This window comes from Oncorhynchus mykiss, chromosome 3 (genome assembly GCF_057628025.1).
Source record: "Oncorhynchus mykiss isolate SJ-2025 chromosome 3, ASM5762802v1, whole genome shotgun sequence".
NCBI lineage: Eukaryota > Metazoa > Chordata > Actinopteri > Salmoniformes > Salmonidae > Oncorhynchus > Oncorhynchus mykiss.
In genome coordinates this window covers 87,862,084-87,886,163 of record NC_143024.1, presented here as the reverse complement: position 1 = coordinate 87,886,163, position 24,080 = coordinate 87,862,084, and the positions used below count along the sequence as shown (strand labels likewise).

At 45.6% G+C, this 24,080-nt stretch overlaps 1 protein-coding gene across 1 annotated transcript; it reads right to left on the bottom strand.

Annotated features, from left to right (window-relative positions):
- Positions 1-5,189: 5,189 nt before the first annotated feature.
- LOC110520600 (uncharacterized) lies at positions 5,190-10,907 on the bottom strand. The gene is made up of 2 exons (XM_090230419.1): positions 8,706-10,907; positions 5,190-8,262 (listed from the first exon to the last, which is right to left on the bottom strand). Exons 1-2 carry the CDS (start codon positions 9,813-9,815, stop codon positions 8,155-8,157), a joined length of 1,218 nt encoding a protein of 405 aa, XP_090086545.1. The 5' UTR covers positions 9,816-10,907; the 3' UTR covers positions 5,190-8,154.
- Positions 10,908-24,080: the final 13,173 nt, after the last annotated feature.

The window sequence follows — 24,080 nt, the reverse complement described above, 5'->3', positions numbered from 1 at the left end:
AAGGACATTCAGAGACTTGTTATTAAGAAGCAACTCCTGCGTTGTCTTGGCTGTGTGCTTAGGGTCGTTGTCCTGTTGGAAGGTAAAGCATCAACCCAGTCTGAGGTCCTGAGCGCTCTGGAGCAGGTTTTCATCAAGGATCTATCTGTACTTTGCTTCATTCATCTTTGCCTCGATCCTGACTAGTTTCCCAGTCGCTGCCGCTGAAAAATATCTCCACGGCATGATGCTTCCACCACCATGCTTCATCGTAGGGATGGTGCGATGTTTCCAACAGATGTGACGCAAGGCATTCAGGCCAAAGAGTCTATTCTTGGTTTCATCAGACCAGAGAATGTTGTTCCTCATTGTCTGAGAGTCTTTAGGTGCCTTTTGGCAAACTCCGAGCAGGCTGTCATGTGCCTTTTACTGAGGAGTGGCTTTCGTCTGGTCACTTTACGATAAAGGTATGATTGGTGGAGTGCTGCAGAGATGGTTGTCCTTCTGGAAGGTTCTCCCATCTCCACAGAGGCACTCTGGAGCTCTTTCAGAGTGACCATAGGGTCGTTGGTCACCTCCCTGACCAAGGCCCTTCTCCCCCGATTGCTCAGTTTGGCCGTGATGCCAGCTCTAGGAAGAGTCTTGGTGGTTCCAAACTTCTTCCATTTAAGAATGATGGAGGCCACTGTGTTCTTGGGGACCGTCAATGCTGCAAAAATGTTTTGGTATCCTTCCTCAGATCTGTGCCTCGACACAATCCTTTCACAGAGCTCTACGGACAATTAATTCCACCTCACGGATTGGTTTTTGCTCTGACATGCACTGTGAGCTGTGGGACCTTAAATAGACAGGTGTGTGTCTTTCCAAATCATGTCAAATCAATTGAATTTACTACAGATGGACTCCAATCATGTTGTAGAAACAGGATGCACCTGCGCTCAATTTCGAGTCCCATAGCAAAGGGTCTGAATACTTATGTAAATAAGGTATTTACATATATATATATTTTTTATGTAATCCATTTAAGGTTAAGGTTGCAACGTAACAAAACGTGGAAAAAGTCAATGGGTCTGAATACTTTCCAAATGCACTAAATCACAACGCTTATCTGCACTTCCTGCAGGAAAATTCTCACATTTCGTGTGACCAGGACTCAGGGTAGCCACATAATATTTGCAGGATGCCACGCTGGGCAATCAGGTGAGAGGGAGAACACCGGTGTACCTTTTCCAGTTGACATACTTTCCCACACTTCCTGTGTCTAACCCTGGAGTGGGCACTGGGATTTCCAGCCTACAACGTAGCCTTGCCTGTCATGTCAAAGCTGGTCTCTGTGTGCCCTTACCTGGGACCAGCCTGGGAGGCCTCCACTGTGCCCAGCATGTGAGGTAATGTCTCTCTGTCCATCCATTCTCTCATCACCATGTCTGTCCATACCTACCCTAATACCCTTCAGCAATTGTGGATCAGACCTGGGTAAAATAAAAGTCTACATATGGTCTCACAGTTGACAGTGCATGTCAGAGCAAAAACCAAGGAATTATTACATACCTGCGTCTGATTGTGTCGCCGCTGAGCGCAGCTTTACACTTTTGGAACTATTCCATAAATTGGTTCCATTAAGCCAGGCAAGGTCAATCAACTAGTCTTTCAAAAGAAACCATGGACCCAGGTCTGCCATGGATATGCTGTCTTGGCAGTGGTCACCCTTTAAGGGAACAGTGAATACTCACTAAATGTGCATTGTGTAATGTGTTATTATATTTAGTATGCATATGGACCACAGGAGGCTGCTGAGGGGAGGATGGCTCATAATAATGGCTGGAATGAAGCCAATAGAATGTAATCAAACATGAGGAAACAATGTGTGTGCTGTGTTTGATGCCATTCCCCTGATTCCTTTCCAGCCATCACCAGGAGCCCTTCCCCCCCAATTAATGTAGCAACCTCCTGTGACATGGAGAGCAGAGACTTACAGGATAATCTACAGCAGTGGATGCTCCTCAGAGGAGGACCATACTCGTCAGTGAATTTTCATAAAAATGTAAAAACTGAAGCATTTAAAAAGTTATCCTTTTTTTAGATACAACAATACTAAATATGTTAAAGAATTAGAGAAACGCAAGGCAACGTACTGGTCTGTGGAGACATGCATGCTAGTACAGCTGAAGAACTAGACACTATTAACAGTCACGGAGACAAACACCTACCAGGAAGCAACAACCTTTCCCTCCCCACATATACCCCACCCCAGAAACAACTATGACAAAGTGAAAAACAAAAATGTAGTACAGCTCCTGAAACTCTGTCGAACGCTGGGTCACAGTCAGCCCACTAACACCTCTCTCAGACCACAGTAAAATCACAGTGTATCTGAGAAGAGCGGAACCCAACCATGAAGCATCACGGCCCAATAAATTACATTGTACTAAACAGGCCTATAGATGGAATGCAAACATTACAGAAATCTACCAAAAAGCAATTAGTAGCAAAAAAAATACAATCTCTCCTGGACAACTTTTTAGCCTTAACATTCTCCACAGCCGTTTGGAACATAAACTTAATTTTTTTTACAAATTAGCCTCCTTGGCTAATGTAAAGAAACATAAGAGAAAACCAAATAGAAGAGAAAATGAAAAATGGTTTGATAATGATTGTAAAAAAAACATTATCCTTACTGCAGGTATTTCCCCCAATATTTGGAACCAAGGATTGGTCACACTAATGTAGACAAATTTGACCAAAATAATTACAGAGGAACTTGCGTTAACAGCAACTTGGGGAAAATTCCTTGCAGTATCATAAATAGCAGACTATGTAATTTCCTTGATGAACACAAGGTCCTGTGCATTGGATGTCTAAAAAGTTATCGTACAACAGACCACAAATATAAAAAAACAAATATAATGAATTTCAAAAAAGGTCAGAAAATCTGGCTCAAAATGTTTCAATCAGTTACAGAACCAATTGCTCTATATGGCAGCGAAGTATGGGGTCCGCTGTCTAATAATGAATTTACCAAATGGGACAAACATCAATCGATGTACTGCATGCAGAGTTTTGCAAGACTGCATTGCAAGTGCAAAGAAAACCTCCAAATAACGCATGTGGAAGAGAATTGGACCAATACCCCGTCCTTATTCGAATAGAAAAAAGAGCCATCATATTTTACAACCATCTAAAAACAAGTGACCCCAAAAACATTCCATCACACAGCTCTACAATGTCAAGAGGTGAAACAAGAGAAGAGTCCCCTCAGCCAGCTGGTTCTGAGGCTCAGATCACTAACCCAAACCAACCCCATAGAGCCTGACATCACTCAGAAAATCTGGCCCAAACAAATCATCACAAAACAAAAATAAAAATATATCACCTATTGGAAAGACACCACAAACTCAAAGTCAACTTCAATGCTATTTGGCTCTAAACAGACAGCACATGGTGGCTGATTATCTGACCACTGTGACTAATAGAAAACCAAGGAAAACATTGACTAGGTACAGACTCAGTGAGCACAGTCTGTCTATAGAGACCGGTCGTCACAGGCAAACCTGGCTACCCAGAGAGGACAGGCTGTGCTCACTCTGCTCCAGGGGAGGGGTAGAGACAGACCTGAATTTCCTGTTACACTGTGACAAATACTCAGACCTAAGAGAAAATGTCTTTCCCAAAATGATTATTCAGTACAAAGAATTTGAGACTATAAAAGATGAAGAAAAATTGTGAATATTCATTGGGTGAAAAGCCAAATATGTCCTGCCACAACCTGAGGGACAGCCAGTGAAAAGTGCAATGTAATGTCAATAATATTTTCCGTTTAGTTTTGTTTTGGCTTTTATACCATGTCAGGTGGCTTCTCAGGTGGAGACTGGTCTACTACTATTGCTTTCATGTATTGTTATTCTCATTAATATTGTTGTTGTAGTTGCTGTGAATAGAAATCCCATTACCACTACCACAATTATTATTGCTGTTGGTCCCCCCATTTTTGCTCTATGTATACTTTGACAATGTAAGTCATTTAACTTGTCATGTCAATAAATTCTATTGAATTGAATGGAGAGAGATTTCATATGTTTTTCTTTTACTTAGCTAGCTAATGCAGCCTACTCAAACATCCGGCCCAAACAGAGGGGGATGATATGTTAGCTAGCTGGCTATGGTTATCCAACACTAGAACTCTTTCAAGTCAAGGTATACGTTTGGTTTTACTCATTTATTGCCACCAGGGACAAGGCGACACCTGGATGGGGTAGAGACAATAACAGGGACAGGGGAAACAGATCAGAGCATGACAGAAACATACATTTGCCCAATTTAAATTCTCGTTTGCAACTGTTCAACTAATGATTACACCCTAGATCACCTAGATGTACGCAAGAGTGTGCAAGGCGGTATTGAATGCATCACCAACTGTCACCTCAACATGTTCTCTCAAACTATGTGCACCTACGTTGTAAACTTTCATTCATAGGCTAGGTTGTAGCAACCTCATGATGGGATCAGGGAACATTCTAGCATCACGTAGTAGTCTAAACCTATCGGTGTTACATTGAACTGGGTGAATGGAATATGAATGGCAGTCATCCAGTATGCTCTTATAGAAATAAGGCTATGCTCATAAAAACAAATGTCTGTCCTCCCTCATCTTAAATGGCACCAACTGCCACTGTTCTACAGTAATATCCTCAGTGCTGAAATTATCCTTAGGCACATGTATAGAATGAGCTTATACCTTCCCCAATATCTTACCCTAACCACTAGAAAGGGAAACACAAAACTAGGGGTAACTTCATATCCTCAAAGTGTTGGGGTGGCAGGTAGCCTAGTGGTTAGAGTGTTGGGGAGGCAGGTAGCCTAGTGGTTAGATTGTTGGGGAGGCAGGTAGCCTAGTGGTTAGAGTTTTGGGGAGGCAGGTAGCCTAGTGGTTAGAGTGTTGGGGTGGCAGGTAGCCTAGTGGTTAAGAGTTTTGGGGAGGCAGGTAGCCTAGTGGTTAGAGTTTTGGGGAGACAGGTAGCCTAGTGGTTAGAGTGTTGGGGAGGCAGGTAGCCTAGTGGTTAGAGTTTTGGGGAGGCAGGTAGCCTAGTGGTTAGAGTGTTGGGGAGGCAGGTAGCCTAGTGGTTAGAGTTTTGGGGAGGCAGGTAGCCTAGTGGTTAGAGTGTTGGGGAGGCAGGTCGCCTAGTGGTTAGAGTGTTTTGGAGGCAGGTAGCCTAGTGGTTAGAGTTTTGGGGAGGCAGGTAGCCTAGTGGTTAGAGTGTTGGGGAGGCAGGTAGCCTAGTGGTTAGAGTGTTGGGGAGGCAGGTAGCCTAGTGGTTAGACTGTTGGGGAGGCAGGTAGCCTAGTGGTTAGAGTGTTGGGGAGGCAGGTAGCCTAGTGGTTAGAGTGTTGGGGAGGCAGGTAGCCTAGTGGTTAGAGTGTTGGGGAGGCAGGTAGCCTAGTGGTTAGAGTGTTGGGGAGGCAGGTAGCCTAGTGGTTAGAGTGTTGTGGAGGAAGGTAGCCTAGTGGTTAGAGTGTTGGGCCAGATCAAATCCCTGAGCTGATGAGATAAAAATCTGTTGTTCTACCCCTGAACAAGGTAGTTAACCTGCTGTTCCTAGGCTGTCATTGTAAATGAGAATGTGTTCTTAACCGACTTGCCTACTTAAATAAAAGGTTACAAATATATGTAAAAATAATAACGTACATATGCAAGTGTGAGATTTTAAATGATCATCTTAATGTGTATAAGAAAAGGGATAATATGGACTCTTCTGTGGATGGTGTTTTTACCGTACATGAGAACAGTCTTAATAGTCTGTGGATATACAGCCACAGGTCATGATCAGTTGTGGAATGTATAATCCTGGGATTATTTCATATGATTAGGAGTGAGGGGGTTATACCTTCCAGTTGGAAATGTGCAGTAATATTACCTGTTTTAAAGTCAAATCAAATCAAATCAAATGTATTTATATAGCCCTTCGTACATCAGCTGATATCTCAAAGTGTTTGATCACATTAAAGCTGACCTCTGACTTCATGACAAATCTTTTCAGTCTCCTGAGGGGGAATAGGTTTTGTCGTGCCCTCTTCACGGCTGTCTTGGTGTGATTGGACCATGTTAGTTTGTTGGTGATGTGGACACCAAGGAACTTGAAACTCTCAACCTGCTCGACTGCAGCACTGTCGATGAGAATGGGGGCGTGCTTGGTCACCTTTTTCCAGTAGTCCACAATAATCTCCTTAGTCTTGATCACATTGAAGGAGAGGTTGTTGTCCTGGAACCACACGGCCAGGTCTCTGACCATGATTGGGAGTCCCATAGGGCGGCGTACAATTGGCCCAGCGTTGTCCGGGTTTTGACCGGTGTAGGCCGTCATTGTAAATAAGAATGTGTTCTTAACTGACTTGCCTAGTTAAATAAAGGTTAAATAAAAACATTTAAAAATTAAGCATGACAAGCCCCAATGTGCACAGGCAAATTCAATGACAGATGGGTGGAGATTTAGATTTTTATGTAATAAACGACTGCCAATAACCAACCAATGTCTTTCTCCCTGAAGTTTGAGTACAGTGGTGAGCTGAAAATACAGCACTGTTTCCACCCCTCAATTAGCTCACCAGTCCAGACAGTTTACCAAGTATTCATTTGTTGCTGATTCACATGCTGTATGGAATGTCAGTCCCCTGACCCATAAGGTCAGATGAATGATAATATGTGGAGTGTGTGAACCTTCTCACAGTGTACACATTTCTCAGCCCTATAATTAACTTTTACCCAAACAACACAGTCAATTTGCTTGATGTGGCCTTTACGAGGCCTTTGAACTACGAGCTGACCCATGGCGACCCTGCTTCTGATGCCAAAATACACAGGCAGCTTATTGTGCAGGGATATAAATAATGTTGCTGAGTAAGGAGAATGGAATTAGCAGTCACCCTGGTCACCTAAATGCCATCTGTGTGGATGAATCATCATCAGTGCTATGTAAAAGTGTACTGTACTATGTGTCATCAAGCAACACGTAGCAAGCCGTGTCATGGTGATTCATTATATTGTTCTTTTTCTTAATGATGAGGACACAAAAGTGGGTTGTGCTCTCTTGGGACATTCATTGTTTTCTTGTATTGGCTTGTGTACAGAGAGTTAAGGACAGTCACCACTGTAGTTACAGACTGGGTTAAGGACAGTCACCACTGTAGTTACAGACTGGGTTAAGGACAGTCACCACTGTAGTTATAGACTGGGTTAAGGACAGTCACCACTGTAGTTACAGACTGGGTTAAGGACAGTCACCACTGTAGTTACAGACTGGGTTAAGGACAGTCACCACTGTAGTTACAGACTGTGTCAAGGACAGTCACTACTGTAGTTACAGACTGTGTCAAGGACAGTCACCACTGTAGTTATAGACTGTGTTAAGGACAGTCACCACTGTAGTTATAGACTGTGTTAAGGACAGTCACCACTGTAGTTACAGACTGGGTTAAGGACAGTCACCACTGTAGTTACAGACTGGGTTAAGGACAGTCACCACTGTAGTTACAGACTGGGTTAAGGACAGTCACCACTGTAGTTACAGACTGGGTCAAGGACAGTCACCACTGTAGTTACAGACTGGGTCAAGGACAGTCACTACTGTAGTTACAGACTGTGTCAAGGACAGTCACTACTGTAGTTATAGACTGTGTTAAGGACAGTCACCACTGTAGTTATAGACCGTGTTAAGGACAGTCACTACTGTGGTTAACTATTAATAAAGAATGTCTCCGTCTTAATTTGGTTGGTACTGGTAATAAACACAATTTGCAGTCATACATGACTGTGTGTGTGTGTGTGTGTGTGTGTGTGTGTGTGTGTGTGTGTGTGTGTGTGTGTGTGTGTGTGTGTGTGTTCATCGTTGACTAAATTAGGTGGAATGAAAAGAAAGACTTAAACTAAGAAACTAAATCAAATATGGGTGGTATCACTTCTGAGGGGCCTAATGTGAGGCTGGAGCATTGTCCAGGATTCATGAGGATGCATCCCCCAGGCAACAATCCATTTGTTGGGTTGAATGTCCATCTGGAGGCCCAGGGATGAAGGACTCCCTCAACCCTGGGAGTATGAGCAGGAGGCAGCCTAGACTTGTACCCCAGGATGAGTGTCTCTTGCTGGGTGTCTATGTGAGGGACAACAGGCTAGATAAGATGGATTCACTGTTTGGAGAGGTTGAGGCTCTCAGGCTTTGAAGGGAACCTGTTACCCATACTGCCCTCCATGGCCCATAGTGTCTCCTCTTGCTGTTTGCATCGATCCCTCACCTAGAAATTAGGGAACACAGTAGATTAAAACACTGACAACTGTGTTTTCGATTGAAGCTACAGTTTTCACATGTTTAGATTACAGCTCAGATTTTTCCAGATTAAACCAGGCTGATGGAAATAGGACACCACAATAGGGAATTTTGGATAAGCATTTATGTCAGAAGCTTAAACGTACGGTATCCATATTAGGACAGCCTGAGTCTGACTCCAACTTGTCCATATTAGGACAGCCTGGGTCTGACTCCAACTCGTCCATATTAGGACAGCCTGAGTCTGACTCCAACTCGTCCATATTAGGACAGCCTGAGTCTGACTCCAACTCATCCGTATTAGGACAGCCTGAGTCTGAGGCAAACTCTTTATGACTCTGATGCTATCCGTACACGGATACGATGCCAGCTAGATGACATGTGAATATTCTTTTTCACTTCTCCACTCACCATATCAGTGTAGCGTATGAGAACTGGGCGAATCTTAAGCTGCATCAGCAGGTCTCCCAGAAGTATCTTCTGATGGTACCTTTCCATCCTCAGCCTCCTCTCCAGCTCTAGACTTGGGTTGAGGACCAGCTTCTCTGTCTTCCTTTCTCCCACATCACTGGCCTCCTGCTGGGCCCCACTTTCTACCATCAACCTCTCCTGTCGGAGCTTGGCCTGGAGGTCCTGGATCCTGTAGGTGGCCTTCTCTAACCTCACCTCCAGAGATAGCACCCTATGCTCTTTCCCGGCCAAAGCCATGAGCTCCATCCTAGACTCCATCAGTCTGGCTTGGGCCTCTCCGACCATTCCCTCCCCTCTCCTTTCTACCTCAGCCAGGATATATTCATCACTCGCTTCCTGGCCAGTAGACCTCATTGGGGCTGTCTCGGTAACCTCCAACCCACTGGCCCCTACTCTTCTACCCCTGTGCCCACACTGGTGCAGGTTCACCCACTGATAGGCAAGTTGAGCAGCCCTAGAGCTCTTATAGAGGATATCTGGTACAAGCCATTGGACCTTGGCGAACCGCTCAGTGAACCGCTCAGCCCCATTAGTATTGGTCAGTAGACTGAAGTTCTCTGCCTTGATTGGACCAGGGGCGAGCATCAAAGCCCATCTGCGTCGGAGAACAAGGAGCTCATTTGCCACCTTAGTCACAGATGTATGAGGCGGGCTTTGAGGGTCAGAGGTGAAAGGGACAGTCTGATCAGAAGAAGCGACAGTGCTCTCGTCTTCCTCAGTTACGTACAGGTTCTCGCAGAGAGGGACTACCACTTTCTCGTCAAAGGTCTCTTTCATGGTGCCGAGATATTCCACGAAAGAGAGAAGCCAGGTGATGCAACGCTTTATTTCCGAGTCTCTGTAGCCACTGACCTCCACCGCAGGCTCCTCTTGAACCTTGGAGAGGAGAACCCGCAGCTGCTCCAAGGTGTGGATTTCATCCGACTGTTTTGTGGTTAGGGCACTCAAGACTGGGTGAAGAGCGTCCATGTTGAAGGAGTGTTTGCATTGCTGGACATGGTCCTGGAAGGAGGCTATCTCTCTCTTGAGGCACGTGTACAGGTTATCCATGGCTCGTGCTTTTCCACCGAGCAGCACCTATCTGAGACAATATTTTCCATTACACCAATGAGACACACTGTCCAAACAACACATTAATTCACTTTCGCAAAAAAAACGTTTTTAGTTCGGACCCTGTCCTGTCTATACCGTATGTTTGCTCTGACACTAATGGTATTATGCTGACAACTAAGTGAAATGGAAACATTTTCTTATGACCCCTCCTGCACATTTCTCCAGCTGCAAATGCGTTGTTATTATATCATGTGTATGTTGCCTAGCAACTCAAGATGCATTAGTGAAATCGTCAAATCATTCAATTTTGCACTTAGGGAAAAAACAACTGACAGGGGTGATGAAAAGTGTTTTCACAGGACTCCTGAAAGGTCCATCTTTTAAGTGGTCGTGTAGTCGAGGCAAATGAAACACTACACAATGGTGTTCAAATTTTCCATTGCTCATTCTTGAGTTTAATTGAAAGGAGCAGAGTGAATGGACGGGTGCTGTTTGGACCAAAGCTAACACCCAAGACAGAACATTAGACTGACGAGATGAAAGGTTTGAGGGGAAAATGTTCCAGCTTTGCTTTAATTTCTTGTTGAATTGTAAAGAAACAGTGGGGACCTTCAAGTCTGAAGGCTTTAAGATGAACACTGGCCATGAGACTTAAAAATAATTAGACAGGCAGCACAGTATAAGTAAGAATGCGTGTGTGCATATGTGTGTTCATGACTTACCGTGGTAGGGCTGGATGCTGGTCAGATCCTTCTGACATTTGTGATGTGCAATCCAGGCCTCTTGTCATTCTTCAATCCATCTCAGGAACATTCCCAGAGTGCTGCATTCCAAAAGAATTGTCCTGAGATCCGAGATGTCACTAGAAAAAGACAGACTTCTTGAAAAGTTTAACCATTCTCTCCTAGGAAACTTCTATAGCCACACAACCCTAAACAGACACTTCAAATTGTTTTCAAATTTAATTCATATTCTTCATAGTTTAGAGAACAGATTGCATTAACTTTTGGGATTCAACAATAACATTGTCAGGTATACAGAGGGGATGGGACTGTATTGTTGTACAAGTGGTTGCCAAGGTAATAAACATGTCTCCCTCACAGTGGCAACCATAGGCTCAAACATGCGGTCTCTAAGCAATGACAGGGGCGTGATATCACTTCTGTTGCACTGGCTGTCTGGGCCCTGTCAATGTGTTGAGAGGTGAGTGTCACAGTCTGCAGGACTTCTAAAAGCTTTTCTGTTTACACAGCTCTATGTCGGTTAGCTGTGTTTTAGATAGTAAAGAAAGAGGCAGACAGGCATGGACTTAACCATGGGCTTATGAGTGAATGAGGCTTATTCAGACATTGCAGTAGCCTACTGCTCCTTTGGGTTTAGTATAGTATAATATAGTACAGTATTGCATTGCATGGTACTGAATAATATAGTATAGCATAGTACAGTACAGTATAATATAGTATAGTATAATATAATACAGTATTGTATTTCATAGCACAGTATAATATAGAATAACAGAATACTGAATACTATAGTATAGTATAATATAGTACAGTATTGTTTTGCATAGTACTGTATAATATAGTAAAGCATAGTACAGTATAATATAGTACAGTATTTTATTGAATAGTAATGTATAACATAGTATAGCATAGTACAATATAATATAGTATAGTACAGTGTAGTAGTCGATCAAGAGCAAAGACTGAGTGTTGTCTTCAAGCATTTAGGGCATGCTCCTTTTTTACTATTAGATAAAAAGGAGCAGAATGAGAAAAAAATTAAGTGATTAAAGTTTTTTTTTAAGACTTCTGTGGAGCATATTGACAAAGAGATGACCAAAAGTATACAAGTAAACCTTTTGCTTGAGCAGTTTAGGCAGTGATTGAGTTGTGTTTGGTACATTTTACATTTACGTGACTTAACAGATACTCTTATCTAGAGCGACTTACAGGAGAAAATATGGCTAAGTGCCTTGCCTCAAGGGCACATTGGCAGATTATTCAACTATTCGGCCCAGAATTTGAACCAGCAACCTTTTCAGTCACTGGCTCAACATTCTTAATCGCTAGGTTACCTACCTTCCAGCATTAGGATTGAGAAACTTTTGGGTGAGTAATATGAAGTTGTCCATCTCAGTCAGTGTGGTATGTGTGTTGAAAAACAGCTTGCCTAATACTGTGCGTGCTTGAAAAACATCTCTCACAGTACACTTAAGCAATAAGGCCCGAGGGGGTGTGGTATATGGCCAATATAACACGGCTAAGGGCTGTTATGTGCCTGGATACAGCGTTTAGCTGTGGTATATTGGTCATATACCACAAACCCCCGAGGTGCCTTATTGCTATTATTAACTGCTTACCAACGTAATTAGAGCAGTAAAAATACATGTTATGTCATACCCTTGATATACGGTCTGATATACCATGGCTTTCAGCCAATCAGCATTCAGGGTTCGAACCACCCAGCTTATAAAATCCAGTAAATGAAATCAAATCAAATGTTCTTTGTCACATGCGCCGAATACTACAGGTGTAGTAGACCTTACAGTGAAATGCTGAATACAACAGGTGAAGAAGACCTTACAGTGAAATGCTTACTTACAGGCCCTTAACCAACAATGCATTTTTAAGAAAATACACAAAAAAAAAAACAAAAAAAAAGAGATAAGAAAAACAAATAATTAAAGAGCAGCAGTAAAAGACAATGCCGGGGGAATATACAGGGGGTACAGGTACAGAGTCAATGTGGAGGCTATATACAGGGGGTACTGGTACAGAGTCAATGTGGAGGCTATATAGAGGGGGTACAGGTACAGAGTCAATGTGGAGGCTATATACAGGGGGTACTGGTACAGAGTCAATGTGGAGGCTATATACAGGGGGTACAGGTACAGAGTCAATGTGGAGGCTATATACAGGGGGTACAGGTACAGAGTCAATGTGGAGGCTATATACAGGGAGTACAGGTACAGAGTCAATGTGGAGGCTATATACAGGGGGTACTGGTACAGAGTCAATGTGGAGGCTATATACAGGGGGTACAGGTACAGAGTCAATGTGGAGGCTATATACAGGGGGTACAGGTACAGAGTCAATGTGGAGGCTATATACAGGGGGTACAGGTACAGAGTCAATGTGGAGGCTATATACAGGGGGTACTGGTACAGAGTCAATGTGGAGGCTATATACAGGGGGTACAGGTACAGAGTCAATGTGGAGGTTATATACAGGGGGTACAGGTACAGAGTCAATGTGGAGGCTATATACAGGGGGTACAGGTACAGAGTCAATGTGGAGGTTATATACAGGGGGTACAGGTACAGAGTCAATGAAGAGGCTATATACAGGGGGTACAGGTACAGAGTCAATGTGGAGGCTATATACAGGGGGTACAGGTACAGAGTCAATGTGGAGGCTATATACAGGGTGTTACGGTACAGAGTCAATGTGGAGGCTATATACAGGGGGTAAAGGTACAGAGTCAATGTGGAGGCTATATACAGGGGGTACAGGTACAGAGTCAATGTGGAGGCTATATACAGGGGGTACTGGTACAGAGTCAATGTGGAGGCTATATACAGGGGGTACCGGTACAGAGTCAATGTGGAGGCTATATACAGGGGGTACAGGTACAGAGTCAATGTGGAGGCTATATACAGGGGGTACTGGTACAGAGTCAATGTGGAGGCTATATACAGGGGGTACAGGTACAGAGTCAATGTGGAGGTTATATACAGGGGGTACAGGTACAGAGTCAATGTGGAGGCTATATACAGGGGGTACAGGTACAGAGTCAATGTGGAGGTTATATACAGGGGGTACAGGTACAGAGTCAATGAAGAGGCTATATACAGGGGGTACAGGTACAGAGTCAATGTGGAGGCTATATACAGGGGGTACAGGTACAGAGTCAATGTGGAGGCTATATACAGGGTGTTACGGTACAGAGTCAATGTGGAGGCTATATACAGGGGGTAAAGGTACAGAGTCAATGTGGAGGCTATATACAGGGGGTACAGGTACAGAGTCAATGTGGAGGCTATATACAGGGGGTACCGGTACAGAGTCAATGTGGAGGCTATATACAGGGGGTACTGGTACATAGTCAATGTGGAGGCTATATACAGGGGGTACAGGTACAGAGTCAATGTGGAGGCTATATACAGGGGGTACAGGTACAGAGTCAATGTGGAGGCTATATACAGGGAGCATCGGTACAGAGTCAATGTGGAGGCTATATACAGGGGGTACAGGTACAGAGTCAATGTGGAGGCTATATACAGGGGGTACCAGTACAGAGTCAATGTGGAGGCTATATACAGGGGGTACAGGTACAGAGTCAATGTGGAGGCTATATACAGGGGGTACAGGTACAGAGTCAATGTGGAGGCTATATACAGGGGGTACAGGTACAGAGTCAATGTGGAGGCTATATACAGGGAGCATCGGTACAGAGTCAATGTGGAGGCTATATACAGGGGGTACAGGTACAGAGTCAATGTGGAGGCTATATACAGGGGGTACCAGTACAGAGTCAATGTGGAGGCTATATACAGGGGGTACAGGTACAGAGTCAATGTGGAGGCTATATACAGGGGGTACAGGTACAGAGTCAATGTGGAGGCTATATACAGGGAGCATCGGTACAGAGTCAATGTGGAGGCTATATACAGGGGGTACTGGTACAGAGTCAATGTGGAGGCTATATACAGGGGGTACTGGTACAGAGTCAATGTGGAGGCTATATACAGGGGGTACAGGTACAGAGTCAATGTGGAGGCTATATACAGGGGGTACAGGTACAGAGTCAATGTGGAGGCTATATACAGGGGGTACAGGTACAGAGTCAATGTGGAGGCTATATACAGGGGGTACAGGTACAGAGTCAATGTGGAGGCTATATACAGGGGGTACAGGTACAGAGTCAATGTGGAGGCTATATACAGGGGGTACAGGTACAGAGTCAATGTGGAGGCTATATACAGGGTGTTACGGCACAGAGTCAATGTGGAGACTATATACAGGGGGTACTGATACAGAGTCAATGTGGAGGCTATATACAGGGTGTTACGGCACAGAGTCAATGTGGAGACTATATACAGGGGGTACAGGTACAGAGTCAATGTGGAGGCTATATACAGGGGGTACAGGTACAGAGTCAATGTGGAGGCTATATACAGGGGGTACAGGTACAGAGTCAATGTGGAGGCTATATACAGGGGGTACAGGTACAGAGTCAATGTGGAGGATATATACAGGGTGTTACGGTACAGAGTCAATGTGGAGGCTATATACAGGGGGTACAGGTACAGAGTCAATGTGGAGGCTATATACAGGGGGTACTGGTACAGAGTCAATGTGGAGGCTATATACAGGGGGTACAGGTACAGAGTCAATGTGGAGGTTATATACAGGGGGTACAGGTACAGAGTCAATGAAGAGGCTATATACAGGGGGTACAGGTACAGAGTCAATGTGGAGGCTATATACAGGGGGTACAGGTACAGAGTCAATGTGGAGGCTATATACAGGGTGTTACGGTACAGAGTCAATGTGGAGGCTATATACAGGGGGTAAAGGTACAGAGTCAATGTGGAGGCTATATACAGGGGGTACAGGTACAGAGTCAATGTGGAGGCTATATACAGGGGGTACCGGTACAGAGTCAATGTGGAGGCTATATACAGGGGGTACTGGTACATAGTCAATGTGGAGGCTATATACAGGGGGTACAGGTACAGAGTCAATGTGGAGGCTATATACAGGGGGTACAGGTACAGAGTCAATGTGGAGGCTATATACAGGGAGCATCGGTACAGAGTCAATGTGGAGGCTATATACAGGGGGTACAGGTACAGAGTCAATGTGGAGGCTATATACAGGGAGCATCGGTACAGAGTCAATGTGGAGGCTATATACAGGGGGTACTGGTACAGAGTCAATGTGGAGGCTATATACAGGGGGTACTGGTACAGAGTCAATGTGGAGGCTATATACAGGGGGTACAGGTACAGAGTCAATGTGGAGGCTATATACAGGGGGTACAGGTACAGAGTCAATGTGGAGGCTATATACAGGGGGTACAGGTACAGAGTCAATGTGGAGGCTATATACAGGGGGTACAGGTACAGAGTCAATGTGGAGGCTATATACAGGGGGTACAGGTACAGAGTCAATGTGGAGGCTATATACAGGGGGTACAGGTACAGAGTCAATGTGGAGGCTATATACAGGGTGTTACGGCACAGAGTCAATGTGGAGACTATATACAGGGGGTACTGATACAGAGTCAATGTGGAGGCTATATACAGGGTGTTACGGCACAGAGTCAATGTGGAGACTATATACAGGGGGTACAGGTACGAAGTCAATGTGGAGGCTATATACAGGGGGTACAGGTACAGAGTCAATGTGGAGGCTATATACAGGGGGTACAGGTACAGAGTCAATGTGGAGGCTATATACAGGGGGTACAGGTACAGAGTCAATGTGGAGGATATATACAGGGTGTTACGGTACAGAGTCAATGTGGAGGCTATATACAGGGGGTACAGGTACAGAGTCAATGTGGAGGATATATACAGGGGGTACAGGTACAGAGTCAATGTGGAGGCTATATACAGGGGGTACAGGTACAGAGTCAATGTGGAGGCTATATACAGGGGGTATCGGTACAGAGTCAATGTGGAGGCTATATACAGGGGGTACCGGTACAGAGTCAATGTGGAGGTTATATACAGGGGGTACCGGTACAGAGTCAATGTGGAGGCTATATACAGGGGGTATCGGTACAGAGTCAATGTGGAGGCTATATACAGGGGGTACCGGTACAGAGTCAATGTGGAGGCTATATACAGGGGTACCGGTACAGAGTCAATGTGGAGGCTATATACAGGGAGTACAGGTACAGAGTCAATGTGGAGGCTATATACAGGGGGTACAGGTACAGAGTCAATGTGGAGGCTATATACAGGGGGTACAGGTACAGAGTCAATGTGGAGGCTATATACAGGGAGCATCGGTACAGAGTCAATGTGGAGGCTATATACAGGGGGTACTGGTACAGAGTCAATGTGGAGGCTATATACAGGGGGTACAGGTACAGAGTCAATGTGGAGGCTATATACAGGGGGTACAGGTACAGAGTCAATGTGGAGGCTATATACAGGGGGTACAGGTACAGAGTCAATGTGGAGGCTATATACAGGGGGTACAGGTACAGAGTCAATGTGGAGGCTATATACAGGGTGTTACGGCACAGAGTCAATGTGGAGACTATATACAGGGGGTACTGATACAGAGTCAATGTGGAGGCTATATACAGGGTGTTACGGCACAGAGTCAATGTGGAGACTATATACAGGGGGTACAGGTACAGAGTCAATGTGGAGGCTATATACAGGGGGTACAGGTACAGAGTCAATGTGGAGGCTATATACAGGGGGTACAGGTACAGAGTCAATGTGGAGGCTATATACAGGGGGTACAGGTACAGAGTCAATGTGGAGGATATATACAGGGTGTTACGGTACAGAGTCAATGTGGAGGCTATATACAGGGGGTACAGGTACAGAGTCAATGTGGAGGATATATACAGGGGGTACAGGTACAGAGTCAATGTGGAGGCTATATACAGGGGGTACAGGTACAGAGTCAATGTGGAGGCTATATACAGGGGGTATCGGTACAGAGTCAATGTGGAGGCTATATACAGGGGGTACCGGTACAGAGTCAATGTGGAGGTTATATACAGGGGGTACCGGTACAGAGTCAATGTGGAGGCTATATACAGGGGGTATCGGTACAGAGTCAATGTGGAGGCTATATACAGGGGGTACCGGTACAGAGTCAATGTGGAGGCTATATACAGGGGTACCGGTACAGAGTCAATGTGGAGGCTATATACAGGGAGTACAGGTACAGAGTCAATGTGGAGGCTATATACAGGGGGTACAGGTACAGAGTCAATGTGGAGGCTATATACAGGGGGTACAGGTACAGAGTCAATGTGGAGGCTATATACAGGGAGCATCGGTACAGAGTCAATGTGGAGGCTATATACAGGGGGTACTGGTACAGAGTCAATGTGGAGGCTATATACAGGGGGTACTGGTACAGAGTCAATGTGGAGGCTATATACAGGGGGTACAGGTACAGAGTCAATGTGGAGGCTATATACAGGGGGTACAGGTACAGAGTCAATGTGGAGGCTATATACAGGGGGTACAGGTACAGAGTCAATGTGGAGGCTATATACAGGGGGTACAGGTACAGAGTCAATGTGGAGGCTATATACAGGGGGTACGGGTACAGAGTCAATGTGGAGGCTATATACAGGGGGTACCAGTACAGAGTCAATGTGGAGGCTATATACAGGGGGTACAGGTACAGAGTCAATGTGGAGGCTATATACAGGGGGTACAGGTACAGAGTCAATGTGGAGGTTATATACAGGGGGTACAGGTACAGAGTCAATGAAGAGGCTATATACAGGGGGTACAGGTACAGAGTCAATGTGGAGGCTATATACAGGGGGTACAGGTACAGAGTCAATGTGGAGGCTATATACAGGGTGTTACGGTACAGAGTCAATGTGGAGGCTATATACAGGGGGTAAAGGTACAGAGTCAATGTGGAGGCTATATACAGGGGGTACAGGTACAGAGTCAATGTGGAGGCTATATACAGGGGGTACCGGTACAGAGTCAATGTGGAGGCTATATACAGGGGGTACTGGTACATAGTCAATGTGGAGGCTATATACAGGGGGTACAGGTACAGAGTCAATGTGGAGGCTATATACAGGGGGTACAGGTACAGAGTCAATGTGGAGGCTATATACAGGGAGCATCGGTACAGAGTCAATGTGGAGGCTATATACAGGGGGTACAGGTACAGAGTCAATGTGGAGGCTATATACAGGGAGCATCGGTACAGAGTCAATGTGGAGGCTATATACAGGGGGTACTGGTACAGAGTCAATGTGGAGGCTATATACAGGGGGTACTGGTACAGAGTCAATGTGGAGGCTATATACAGGGGGTACAGGTACAGAGTCAATGTGGAGGCTATATACAGGGGGTACAGGTACAGAGTCAATGTGGAGGCTATATACAGGGGGTACAGGTACAGAGTCAATGTGGAGGCTATATACAGGGGGTACAGGTACAGAGTCAATGTGGAGGCTATATACAGGGGGTACAGGTACAGAGTCAATGTGGAGGCTATATACAGGGGGTACAGGTACAGAGTCAATGTGGAGGCTATATACAGGGTGTTACGGCACAGAGTCAATGTGGAGACTATATACAGGGGGTACTGATACAGAGTCAATGTGGAGGCTATATACAGGGTGTTACGGCACAGAGTCAATGTGGAGACTATATACAGCGGGTACAGGTACGAAGTCAATGTGGAGGCTATATACAGGGGGTACAGGTACAGAGTCAATGTGGAGGCTATATACAGGGGGTACAGGTACAGAGTCAATGTGGAGGCTATATACAGGGGGTACAGGTACAGAGTCAATGTGGAGGATATATACAGGGTGTTACGGTACAGAGTCAATGTGGAGGCTATATACAGGGGGTACAGGTACAGAGTCAATGTGGAGGATATATACAGGGGGTACAGGTACAGAGTCAATGTGGAGGCTATATACAGGGGGTACAGGTACAGAGTCAATGTGGAGGCTATATACAGGGGGTATCGGTACAGAGTCAATGTGGAGGCTATATACAGGGGGTACCGGTACAGAGTCAATGTGGAGGTTATATACAGGGGGTACCGGTACAGAGTCAATGTGGAGGCTATATACAGGGGGTATCGGTACAGAGTCAATGTGGAGGCTATATACAGGGGGTACCGGTACAGAGTCAATGTGGAGGCTATATACAGGGGTACCGGTACAGAGTCAATGTGGAGGCTATATACAGGGAGTACAGGTACAGAGTCAATGTGGAGGCTATATACAGGGGGTACAGGTACAGAGTCAATGTGGAGGCTATATACAGGGGGTACAGGTACAGAGTCAATGTGGAGGCTATATACAGGGAGCATCGGTACAGAGTCAATGTGGAGGCTATATACAGGGGGTACTGGTACAGAGTCAATGTGGAGGCTATATACAGGGGGTACAGGTACAGAGTCAATGTGGAGGCTATATACAGGGGGTACAGGTACAGAGTCAATGTGGAGGCTATATACAGGGGGTACAGGTACAGAGTCAATGTGGAGGCTATATACAGGGGGTACAGGTACAGAGTCAATGTGGAGGCTATATACAGGGTGTTACGGCACAGAGTCAATGTGGAGACTATATACAGGGGGTACTGATACAGAGTCAATGTGGAGGCTATATACAGGGTGTTACGGCACAGAGTCAATGTGGAGACTATATACAGGGGGTACAGGTACAGAGTCAATGTGGAGGCTATATACAGGGGGTACAGGTACAGAGTCAATGTGGAGGCTATATACAGGGGGTACAGGTACAGAGTCAATGTGGAGGCTATATACAGGGGGTACAGGTACAGAGTCAATGTGGAGGATATATACAGGGTGTTACGGTACAGAGTCAATGTGGAGGCTATATACAGGGGGTACAGGTACAGAGTCAATGTGGAGGATATATACAGGGGGTACAGGTACAGAGTCAATGTGGAGGCTATATACAGGGGGTACAGGTACAGAGTCAATGTGGAGGCTATATACAGGGGGTATCGGTACAGAGTCAATGTGGAGGCTATATACAGGGGGTACCGGTACAGAGTCAATGTGGAGGTTATATACAGGGGGTACCGGTACAGAGTCAATGTGGAGGCTATATACAGGGGGTATCGGTACAGAGTCAATGTGGAGGCTATATACAGGGGGTACCGGTACAGAGTCAATGTGGAGGCTATATACAGGGGTACCGGTACAGAGTCAATGTGGAGGCTATATACAGGGAGTACAGGTACAGAGTCAATGTGGAGGCTATATACAGGGGGTACAGGTACAGAGTCAATGTGGAGGCTATATACAGGGGGTACAGGTACAGAGTCAATGTGGAGGCTATATACAGGGAGCATCGGTACAGAGTCAATGTGGAGGCTATATACAGGGGGTACTGGTACAGAGTCAATGTGGAGGCTATATACAGGGGGTACTGGTACAGAGTCAATGTGGAGGCTATATACAGGGGGTACAGGTACAGAGTCAATGTGGAGGCTATATACAGGGGGTACAGGTACAGAGTCAATGTGGAGGCTATATACAGGGGGTACAGGTACAGAGTCAATGTGGAGGCTATATACAGGGGGTACAGGTACAGAGTCAATGTGGAGGCTATATACAGGGGGTACGGGTACAGAGTCAATGTGGAGGCTATATACAGGGGGTACCAGTACAGAGTCAATGTGGAGGCTATATACAGGGGGTACAGGTACAGAGTCAATGTGGAGGCTATATACAGGGGGTACAGGTACAGAGTCAATGTGGAGGCTATATACAGGGAGTACAGGTACAGAGTCAATGTGGAGGCTATATACAGGGAGTACAGGTACAGAGTCAATGTGGAGGCTATATACAGGGGGTACTGGTACAGAGTCAATGTGGAGGCTATATACAGGGAGTACAGGTACAGAGTCAATGTGGAGGCTATATACAGGGGGTACAGGTACAGAGTCAATGTGGAGGCTATATACAGGGTATACCGGTACAGAGTCAATGTGGAGGCTATATACAGGGGGTACAGGTACAGAGTCAATGTGGAGGCTATATACAGGGGGTACAGGTACAGAGTCAATGTGGAGGCTATATACAGGGGGTACAGGTACAGAGTCAATGTGGAGGCTATATACAGGGAGTACAGGTACAGAGTCAATGTGGAGGCTATATACAGGGGGTACAGGTACAGAGTCAATGTGGAGGCTATATACAGGGAGTACAGGTACAGAGTCAATGTGGAGGCTATATACAGGGTGTTACGGCACAGAGTCAATGTGGAGACTATATACAGGGGGTACTGATACAGAGTCAATGTGGAGGCTATATACAGGGTGTTACGGCACAGAGTCAATGTGGAGACTATATACAGGGGGTACAGGTACAGAGTCAATGTGGAGGCTATATACAGGGGGTACAGGTACAGAGTCAATGTGGAGGCTATATACAGGGGGTACAGGTACAGAGTCAATGTGGAGGCTATATACAGGGGGTACAGGTACAGAGTCAATGTGGAGGATATATACAGGGTGTTACGGTACAGAGTCAATGTGGAGGCTATATACAGGGGGTACAGGTACAGAGTCAATGTGGAGGATATATACAGGGGGTACAGGTACAGAGTCAATGTGGAGGCTATATACAGGGGGTACAGGTACAGAGTCAATGTGGAGGCTATATACAGGGGGTATCGGTACAGAGTCAATGTGGAGGCTATATACAGGGGGTACCGGTACAGAGTCAATGTGGAGGTTATATACAGGGGGTACCGGTACAGAGTCAATGTGGAGGCTATATACAGGGGGTATCGGTACAGAGTCAATGTGGAGGCTATATACAGGGGGTACCGGTACAGAGTCAATGTGGAGGCTATATACAGGGGTACCGGTACAGAGTCAATGTGGAGGCTATATACAGGGAGTACAGGTACAGAGTCAATGTGGAGGCTATATACAGGGGGTACAGGTACAGAGTCAATGTGGAGGCTATATACAGGGGGTACAGGTACAGAGTCAATGTGGAGGCTATATACAGGGAGCATCGGTACAGAGTCAATGTGGAGGCTATATACAGGGGGTACTGGTACAGAGTCAATGTGGAGGCTATATACAGGGGGTACTGGTACAGAGTCAATGTGGAGGCTATATACAGGGGGTACAGGTACAGAGTCAATGTGGAGGCTATATACAGGGGGTACAGGTACAGAGTCAATGTGGAGGCTATATACAGGGGGTACAGGTACAGAGTCAATGTGGAGGCTATATACAGGGGGTACAGGTACAGAGTCAATGTGGAGGCTATATACAGGGGGTACGGGTACAGAGTCAATGTGGAGGCTATATACAGGGGGTACCAGTACAGAGTCAATGTGGAGGCTATATACAGGGGGTACAGGTACAGAGTCAATGTGGAGGCTATATACAGGGGGTACAGGTACAGAGTCAATGTGGAGGCTATATACAGGGAGTACAGGTACAGAGTCAATGTGGAGGCTATATACAGGGAGTACAGGTACAGAGTCAATGTGGAGGCTATATACAGGGGGTACTGGTACAGAGTCAATGTGGAGGCTATATACAGGGAGTACAGGTACAGAGTCAATGTGGAGGCTATATACAGGGGGTACAGGTACAGAGTCAATGTGGAGGCTATATACAGGGTATACCGGTACAGAGTCAATGTGGAGGCTATATACAGGGGGTACAGGTACAGAGTCAATGTGGAGGCTATATACAGGGGGTACAGGTACAGAGTCAATGTGGAGGCTATATACAGGGGGTACAGGTACAGAGTCAATGTGGAGGCTATATACAGGGAGTACAGGTACAGAGTCAATGTGGAGGCTATATACAGGGGGTTCAGGTACAGAGTCAATGTGGGGGCTATATACAGGGGGTACCGGTACAGAGTCAATGTGGAGGCTATATACAGGGGGTATCGGTACAGAGTCAATGTGGAGGCTATATACAGGGGGTACCGGTACAGAGTCAATGTGGAGGCTATATACAGGGGTACCAGTACAGAGTCAATGTGGAGGCTATATACAGGGAGTACAGGTACAGAGTCAATGTGGAGGCTATATACAGGGGGTACAGGTACAGAGTCAATGTGGAGGCTATATACAGGGGGTACAGGTACAGAGTCAATGTGGAGGCTATATACAGGGTGTACAGGTACAGAGTCAATGTGGAGGCTATATACAGGGGGTACAGGTACAGAGTCAATGTGGAGGCGATATACAGGGGGTACAGGTACAGAGTCAATGTGGAGGCTATATACAGGGGGTACAGGTACAGAGTCAATGTGGAGGCTATATACAGGGAGCATCGGTACAGAGTCAATGTGGAGGCTGTATCAGTACCCCCTGTATATAGAGTCAATGTGGAGGCTATATACAGGGTGTACCGGTACAGAGTCAATGTGGAGGCTATATACAGGGGGTACAGGTACAGAGTCAATGTGGAGGCTATATACAGGGGGTACAGGTACAGAGTCAATGTGGAGGCTATATACAGGGGGTACAGGTACAGAGTCAATGTGGAGGCTATATACA